The sequence below is a fragment of the Carassius carassius genome, chromosome 26 (assembly GCF_963082965.1).
Source record: "Carassius carassius chromosome 26, fCarCar2.1, whole genome shotgun sequence".
Classification (NCBI taxonomy): Eukaryota; Metazoa; Chordata; class Actinopteri; order Cypriniformes; family Cyprinidae; genus Carassius; species Carassius carassius.
The window spans coordinates 30,753,487-30,763,409 of NC_081780.1; the positions used below are offsets into that span (position 1 = coordinate 30,753,487).

The 9,923-nt window shown below is 38.9% G+C and overlaps 1 protein-coding gene across 1 annotated transcript; it reads left to right on the forward strand.

The window, feature by feature from the left end:
• The first annotated feature begins 3,225 nt into the window (after positions 1-3,225).
• Positions 3,226-4,302, forward strand: LOC132106165 (P2X purinoceptor 7-like). The gene is made up of 4 exons (XM_059511826.1): positions 3,226-3,397; positions 3,564-3,633; positions 3,881-3,919; positions 4,140-4,302. Exons 1-4 carry the CDS (start codon positions 3,382-3,384, stop codon positions 4,300-4,302), a joined length of 288 nt encoding a protein of 95 aa, XP_059367809.1. The 5' UTR covers positions 3,226-3,381.
• The last annotated feature ends 5,621 nt before the right edge of the window (positions 4,303-9,923 follow it).

The following is a 9,923-nucleotide window of genomic DNA, read 5'->3' on the forward strand; positions in this document are numbered from 1 at the left end:
ATGAATACATATTTTCTTTTGTCTTAAAATGTGAAAGGTGTATATATGTAAGCAAAACATACAATAATCTTTTATTGTAAAAACTATAAAAGAAGTCATAATCTAAAGTGAATGGCTTATAATATAGTAAAAGAGGACCTCCTGTTCATAAAATTAAAATCCCAAATGATGATGAAAAAGAACGAGTTTAATGATAAACACTTTATTTTCCATATAACCAGGCTATAAACAATGATAAAAGTTCTTTAGCATGCATTTAACAGCATGATGTAGCAAAAAAAAAAAAGGTTACTGTGGCGGGGGAGGCGTGGTTTAGCGAAGTCTGCAACGGGAGAGCGAGTGAAGAGACGAGCGGCGGTAAGTGGTTCAGGTGAGAAACAAGTAACAGCTGGATCTCGTTGCAGTGATTGGCGTGGGGAACCATTTAAGGAGCGCGACAGCTGGCGAAGGATGAGAGAGACGGGGACTCGTGCTGGACCGAGAAGGCTACAAAAACGTACTGTAGAGTGAAGGCTGCGAAGTGCGTGCACCTGCCGCAACTGTTTCTTTGTTTGATTTTTATTTTGTAAATAAAGCTTCTCACGAGCCCCGTACGCCGACCCTGGTCTCCTTCCTTTACCCCAACCTTGCAATTCAATACAGTTACCTCTTCTGTTAAGAGGGCGTTAAGCCATCCGTTTCTAAAGCGAAAGCTGCGTCCATGTATTTTTCAATATAAGCTCTTTTGTTTCCACCTTTCATGAAACCTAAAAAGACATAAACAATGAATGATAACTTCACATTTTGAATCTTTACTTACCATAATGTCTTTCACTCGCTCCTTTCAAGTTGAGAAAATGGTGGCTTCTCGCACTGGCATCGTCCAATTTTAACATGACGTGCGTTATCTCTTTCATGTCCGTGTTTATAACCAAGCACTGCTGGGTTATATCAAGACCAATTTTCAACCCAAACTTGGGTTAAAACAACCCAACGTCCTACCAAGCGTTCTCAACCCAACATCTTTTAGAGTGTTCATTTCACAGTGCTGAAGCTTTACTGTAGTGACGTTTCATTTAATGAAGATTAACTCTAAGTTTGCCCAGCACTGTTTTATATGTACAGTATACTGATGGTTTACTATTTATTTACATGTAATAGCATTTTAGTAAACTTTGAAGTACAGTCTCAGTTAACTACTAGTTTAGAAGTTTTATACTGCAAGTATACCCACATTTTTCTTTTTTTTATATGAATATCTGAACATAAAATAAAAAAAGGTTTCTGCTTGTAAACAGTAACATTGTATTCTAGCTTAGTGGATTCTTTTTTAAACACTTGAATGTGGGTAAGTTTCATAAATAAAAAATAAACAATATTTAGTTAATAGGAGTTAATCAACACCCCAAACCTTGACAATCATTATTAGATCTTCATGGTTGAAAGAAAAACACTATAGTTAAAATATGGAATATATTCACAGATGAAAGTTAAGTCTTTATGAAGTTATGTCCGTTTCTTAGAACGAATTCAGCAGGATAAGTGTCAAGCCTGTGCCTGTGTTACAGTAAGTGTGTATGCTAACGTAGGAATAAAGCGCTCGAGGAGGGTCTTAATCAAAAAGAGGAGTTTACTGAACATCGAAGGAGATAACAGACAATATACAACACATTAACATCATTACATCACAATACCTTAACTTAATCACGGACGAAGAAGAACTAAACAAACAGGGTATTTAAGCACACAGGAGGTAATGAGGGAACTGGAGACAGGTGGGGATCAATCAATTAACAAAACAAGAAAAGGAAGATGACCAAATAAGGGAACAGAAAGTCCATGAACGTAACAGTTCGCCCCCTCCCGGAACGGTGCGTCTTCGCACCGCAAGAGGAATACCAGCGGAGGGAGGGTGGGGGTTCTGGAGGCGGGTGTGGGGCAGGCAAGGGGCAGGCGAAGAGGGAGCAAGGAGCTGGGAACCAGGGTGGAGTGGATGGAGGGAGGAGCCAGGGAGGAGCCTGGAGCAGGAGGAGCCAGATGGTCCTCCAGAGACCAGCCAGAATAGAGATCCACGGTGGAGTCGACGGCGAGAGGAGCCATGGTGGAGAAGGGGCCGACGACATCAGGGGGCCGACAGACAGAGACAGCACTGGTGGGTGGAGCAGCGCAGCCGCAGAGCCAGAGTGAAGCCGAGGACTGGAGGGCCTAGGTAGAGCAGCAGGCTCAGGCGACCAAGGCGGAGGCAGGGCCCTGGAAGATCGCTGCAGAGCCGGAGTGACTGAGAATGGGGGTGGAACCAGAGGGAAGGAGGAGCATGACAGAGCCGGAGGGATGGAGTGACGAAGTGAAGCCAGAGGAATGGAGTCCTGAGGCGGCGGATGGTCGATGACTGACCAAGGTGGAGCCGGAGGGACGAAGGAGCCCGGTGGAGCAGGTGGGATGCCAGGCCACGGTGGAGACAAGGGAGCTAAGAGCCAAGGCGGAGCCGCTGGGTCGAAGGACCGAGGAGGAGTCCAGGGCTCGGAGGCTGGAGGCGGAGACAGGGAATTCACACGCCAAGGCGGAGCTGGAGACTGGCAGTCCAGCGGTGAACCATCGCGGCCAGATGGCGCGGACTGAGGGTGAGCTGCGGGACAGACTGGCACCAGCAGAGATGAGCTCGAGGAACTGGCTGGTCTAGGAGGAGATGAGAGAGGAAGGATGTGAGGAAACACAGGTGGATCAGGGCTGGACAGAGCCAGCCGAGAGAAAGGAGATACGGAGCTGGATTGAACCAGCAGAAGTGGAGCAGGGGAACTGGCAGGTCTAGGAGGAGGTGGGAGAGGGAGGCTGGGAGGGAATACAGGAGACACAGAAAACTACATACATGCTTATAGGATTGACATAATGCGACATATAAATGGGAATTCATGAGGAAACAAAACAAAACAACACATAAATGAGAAAAAAAAGCATAAATTCTTTTACTTAATTTCGTTTCTTTAAAGGGGTGGTAAAACGCGGTTTTTCGAAGGCTTGATTGTGTTTGTGGAGGGCATTGTAACATGTGTTCATGCTTTGTTTTTTAAAAAATCGCATTATTTTTCATATATTTTACCTTTACTCTACACTGCTCTGTCCCTCCTTGTAAAACGGTCTGATGGTTTCCGGGTTCTATGAAGCCAGTCCCACAAAAATAGCAATGGGCTCAGATTGGTTAGCTGGCCCAGTGTGTTGTGATTCGCTAACGACCTAGAGCACGTTTTTCGGTAACGTCACGCCCCCTACCTTTACCAGTAGTCTGTGCTTTGGTGGTATTAGAAACAATGGCGTCAATAAAACCATACCAATTTGAGCCCGAATCGGACCCAGAAAATTTTAATGAAGATGAACGAGCAGAACCTGTTCAAGAACGGCGTTTAAATGACGTTTCAGAATGGTATGTTTTTTGTTGTTGATATCTAATACTTTTTTAGATACGCTGTAATTTAATTGTACTAATTATAATAGTTGATGTTTAATTTATAACAATAATATGTGTTTGTCTATTAACAAAAGTGTATTCAAGAACCTTTTTTATTAAAAAAAAATATATATTTTATTAGGTGTACATGTAATAACTGTGCAAAAATGCCAATTGAAGAGGAAAACATCTGCTGCAAAGAAATACAGAAGGTAGTGTAATAAGCTAGTACCAAAATTATGCATAACGTGTTAATAGTTCTGTATAATTCTTTTTTCATATTTAAAAGATGAACATAGGTTAATTGTACAGTATGTTCTCATTGTCTTACATTACCGTTTAGGTTGTAAAACGAATGATGGCGGTTCCAGACCCTCCTAAATGTATGGTTGAGCATCCAGGTTTTGAACCAAACTGCTTAAATCCGTATACTTTGCAAAATATCAATAATATTTACAGAGCCGACTATGGACCAGTGAGACGCAGAAATGAAGAGGAGTAAGTATTTATTAAATTTTATGAAATTATGTTGTGTAAAAGAACATAAATAAAAGACGTTAGATACAAAATATATATATTTACACAAGACATGTTATTCAAAGACAAAAACTAATCAAAATATACATTTTTATCAAACATATTTTCACATCACATATACATGTTTCCAATATACCACTGGTTTTATACACAATATTGAGGTTTTCTATTCCTGCCATAGGCGTTTCCGTTATCTGGCCTATCGCAGCTTTGTCAGCTGGTGCTGGGGCTACCTAGGACGTAGTGTGAGGGTTGTCATCCCCTCATGTGTTGTTAACCGGATCCGTCTACAGTTTCCTGATCCAGCGGGACAGTCTGTTGGGTTCCGGCCACCCCTCGACTGAATCGTGACACACACTGGGCAATCACCTCTTCTTTGGAAGGTTTTTCATACTGTGATGACAGAGGAGGTGGAATGGGGATTGCATGCAGCTCTTCCGCATATGGCTTGGGGTCCACAAAGACTTTATGTAACAGAAGGCTCATAAGGTCATCGACATAGTCTGTAAAAAACAGAATACTGAGTCACTCTATGGTTTTACATAATTACTGATAAATAATCTACCTTTGTTTTATAATTAACATTTGTGTAATATTTATAAATATTTTTTGTAAGCTTATATTTATTTTATTATAGGGGTTTTTTTATATATTATTGTTAATAAAACAAACTTACTGTATGTTGGTTCTATTTTCACTGGCTTTGCTGTGCATTCCCCTTTTTTGGACTTTGGAAAAACGATCTTATACACAGCCTGTCCTTCAGTTGTTGTTGCCTGCTCACGGTTAGCATTTTCATTATAGTGCATTGCTGCAAGATACAGCCTGTAATCAGTGCACAATCCATAAAATATGAAAAGATTAGTAGACTGTGTTGTGACAAATAAACAAACAATTCAGAATAAGAGACAAATGTTCAATCAATGATTATAATGGTTTCTTTCTTGCAAGAAAGGCTCACAGTCGCACAGTCAGTCAAAAGAATGTGAGTGCTCGCCAAGATGCTTTATAGCTCTTTATATCTCTGCTACTCATATCATAGATAACATACTGTAGGGCCACAGGCAAGGCTCCTAACCTATTTAACCTTTTTCTTACTTATTAGGAAAGAACATTATTTATTATAGGGAAAGATCATTAATATTAATAAAATAACGAATAAAAAAAACATTTCCATAACAATTGTTAGAAACAATGCTTATAAATATTACTGAATATGTCAAAGATTATTACCTGCACAACATTCCTATGAAAGGGAAAATCACCTTCTTTGGGGCAAAACGCAAAATCAGACTGTGGAAAGCCTCCAGTGATGACGTCTGAAAGTTGTGGCTGAGCTTTTCTATATCCTTGAGAACTCTCTTGTTGTATAATAGCTTTTCCACTTTATGGAGCGCTATTGATCCTGTAACCGAACAGATAAAATATGAAGAAAATCTCAGAATTTTACTAGTTTACTGTCATTTTATTGTCATCTGTCTCTCTATACAGTCATACCTGGTTGGATCCATTTTTTGGATCCCTGGAAACTTTGTCTGGGTGTTCACACTTGGGGAAGAGGTGGTTCTCGTGAACATGTACATTTTGGATGTGGTTCTGCAGTGAATTCCACTTCGCCACCTTTTCTGGCCCAGACTCAGAGGAAATCGCACTCCAGTAAACATGGTTTTTGATGCTGTGCAACCATTTTTTCAGCACCTCACAGTCCTTCATTTTTGAAAGTTTGTCAAGTTTCTTAGATAAACCTGTACAAAGTAAAAGCTTGGTTGTACATTCATTATTTCAAGATAATCAAATTACCACAAAAATAAAAATGTACATGTTAGGTTGAACAATTAACTGAATAAGAATCAATTAATAATACAAAGATAATTACCTTTCTCAAAGTGCCACACGTCATAGAACTGAGTGATATTGCGGTCCCTCAGGTACTTCTGAATCTGCGGATGGCGATCGGTGACGATGTAGTCAACAGCTAAACCATTAGACTCGAGCTTATCGAGACAACGCTTCAATCCCTCCTTTTCCATATGATAACTTCCACCAACCTCGTTGTTCTGTTGTTGGGTACACAACATTTCAAATGTATAAACAGAGTAGAGTATAAACAATAACAGATAAAAGAAAATGTAACATTTTTTTTTTAATGCTTAATTACTAACCTGAACTAGTTGAAGATCCAGAATTTTGTTGGTTTCCATGTGCATAATGGTGTAGCTGCCAAATTTTGCTGAGTGTCCTATTGTAAACATCATAATCATATATAGAACATTACTGAGAACATCAGTATCATAATATTTTAGGAAAACTCAAAGACTATAAAATAAACGGCGTGATTTTTTTTTATTTACGGTAAACGTACCTGGCGTGTCAGCACGCATATCTCCAGCCACAGCAACATTTCCTCCCTCTTGCAGCTGTCTTATAAGATTCAGTTGATCTTGGTTCCACTTGTGTATTATGGTAGGCTCAATGAAATTCCGGGCATGAATCCTAAAAGTTACGAAATGCATCACCTGGAGCTTCATGGCCTTGAAAATCTATTAACATAGAAATCATAGAAATCATACAGTACATACATAATGAAACAACACAGTATTTTTTTGTGAATTTTATTGTAATTGTAATAGCAGACAATAGCAGGTTTCCAAGTGGGGTACTCCCTACAATGGGCTGGCTCTGCCACTGTCTGTAGTAGTTACACTTTTCACAAAGCTGGGTGAATGCAACAAAAGTCCCCCTTCGTCTGCTCTGGACAACACACTTTGTCTTACAAACTGGACAGGACACAAACAGCTCTCGAAGACAGCTTTCAAAAACAATGTATTTGTTATCGCTGTGGTCGGGCTGTGGATCTATCCTAAGGCAATATAAAAAGAATAAATATTAGGAAGTTGCTTTCATGTTTTATATATTTTTTTAAACACAAATGTATTGGTAAAAAAGTGTGTCAATATGTATTTATATCTTACTCCAATTCTGATTCTTCAGTAACAACAGAATCTGGGTTATATGTGGAATCAGTGGGTTCGACATTTAATTCTGATTCTTCTTCCTCATCTAACACCAGACGAGGTCTCTTACTGGGCCTGAAGACTGAGCCCCTTACTGGTGTTGAAGACTGCTGCACATCAGGAAACATCTCAGTTGTTTGGGTGCCCACATCATGACCATAATATGTTGCCTGAATGCCTACAAGTACAAAAAAAAAGTAAAAAATACAATTACTCATAACCATCTGTCATGCTATTACAATTTTTTTACAGTGAGAAACATAAGCCACTTTCTAATACACATAAGTTTCAGTAGCCGGTATAACAATTATAATAAAAAAGACAATATGTACTAGAACTGCATATGATAAAGTAACACAAACACATTTAATGTCTGTATTTCATACCTTTGCTCCTTAAGTGGAAACTGCTCAATGTACCCATTGAAAGTTGTGTGCCCACTGATCGCATCTTTGGCTTTATCTCTGTGGCTACAGTTTCGGTCTCTATAGGGTCTGACTGACATCCAACTTCATGAAGTGTAGATGTAGTGGGGAGCTCTTGGGAACTCGAACCCTGCTGAGATGTTGTCTGTAAGAAATAATGACAATATGTAATCAATGATCAAATTACAGCTTAAAACATACATTTGTCATGTAAAATAGTAGGAAAAAATGAATTACTGGATAATAATCATTGGACCACAAAAAATAAGCTTCATAAGCAAGAATTTCATATAATTGTTCTAACAAATTATATTAGTCCTCAAAGGGATTTTTTTGATTAAAGAGTGAAGATCTATAGTAATCGGTACTGAATGGAATCGTTACTTTTGTATTTTTAGAACGCTTATAGCAAAATATCTGTCGCTATAACTATTAACCCAAAACGAACACTAAACGTTGGATTTACTATAGTAGCCGAATCAAACACAGAACCATGTTTAGCATGCCTGCAGATAAACAAACATGTAGATAAACAATACATAAACGCTCTAATCAAATAATGATATACACTAATTCCAAGTTCGCGGTTGAGATTAAGAAAAAAAAGTTTGTAACGTTAACGTTAGGGGTTTGTCGAATGCATGAATGAGCATTTAACAAACTGGTTTGCTGAGCCAAACAGCGTTGTTAATTGTTCACTTCCTTGATACAATGTACAATAAGCAATACAAACTATTACAGTAAAACACATAGACGAAAAATAAGTCATACTTACAGGTTGTGGCCCGTAAACAGCTTCTGTTTTTAAAGTTGGAACTGCTCCATCTTTCAGGACAAGCCGTTGGGCGAATCCTGCATTGAACTCGCGAAGATTGTGGAAGCTTTCCTCCGTAAAATGAGCAGCACAGAGAGCGAGATTTGGGTAATAATTGTGAGGGACCGAGTTAAAAATAAATTTTAACCATTGATCCCTAACTTCCCCGTCCCTAGGAAGGCTGAACAAAGTGGACCTGCAATCCAGATGAAAATAACAGCGTTTCGTCGGCATCGCAGCAATGACACTCCAGCATACAACAACTCTTCTCAATCTCCACAGCAATATAAAATGGCCTCGCTCCCCACCCCGCCCCCCCTAATTTATTATTCTCGGAGGAGGGGTTTTGGGCTTAGTGACGTCAGCAACCCTGGAGGAATGTCGTGTAGTCCCTACCGGCCGTTTGCTGTAGTCCTTAGAAATGGATTTCTTTAAAAGCAAATATCTCCCTTTGCTTAAAACTTTGAACGTTGTAACTTTGCAGATGTTTTTTATGCTCAAACAGGAACATTACACACTAGCTAAAGTTAGAAAAGTGAAATCGTGTTTTATCACCCCTTTAATAAACTTAATAATACTATCATATATAGCTTTTTCCTTTAGTATACCTATTATAGAAAAATCTTTATGCTCAGCTTTAATCAGTGACTGAATAAAATGACGTCTTTCATTGTTGTCTTTCCTGCAGTGAAGTATTACATGTTCAACTGTATCTTGCTGACTACAGTGATTACATTCCCCTGTAGGGTGCTTGCCAATTTTAAACAATGTGCTATTCAATCCTGTGTGACCTATTCTCAGACGGGTTATAATATTCTCTTCAATTCTGTTCCTGCTCTCTCTCCTTCCAGCACCAACTTGTTGTTGAATATTATATAAGTGTCTTCCTGTTTCAATACCATCCCAGTGTACCTGCCATATCGATTGTACATATTTCCTAATGAACACTTTAGCTTCTGCTTTACTTAATGGAACTTGTAAATCTATCTGCTTTAACTTTAAAGATTGTTTAGCCAAAATATCTACCTTCTCATTACCCACTACACCAACATGAGCAGGAGCCCAAATAAATTTAATTGACATACCCATAAGCTTTATGTTATACAATTTATGGAATATTTCATTGATTATATCCATCCTAAAAGACGATCTGCCAGATTTTATGCTTTCCAGTGCAGAGTAGCTATCAGATGCAATAACTATGTTATTCATTCGCTTTTCTTCTGCGAAAAAAAATACGTTTTTGTGTTTTTATTGTTTTCCTTACTACTGCCTGGGCTCTTTTATACTGAATCATAGCATCCATAGAATGCTGCTTTTTAAGTTTCTTAAATGCTTTATTCCTTACTTTTATAGCTGCTTTACAACCATCATTCCACCAAGGTACATTCTTTACCTGTCTTTTTTAGTTTGTCCAGCCGACTGAATTATTTCATTAACTAGTTTACTGTTGAATATATTTACATGCATCTGGGATTCTTCTTGCAGAGTCATACATCTATTTTCACAAATTACTCGAAATACTTCCCAATCTGCCTTTTCCAACTTCCATCTAGAACTTCTCTTTTCTTTTTCATAGCATATTTCTGTACCAACCGTAATCACTACCGGATAATGATCACTCCCTATTGTAGTATCATTGTTTACATTCCATGTAGTGATCCCTGCCATTACAGAAGACACAAATGTTAGGTCAAGTGCAGTCTCTGTAT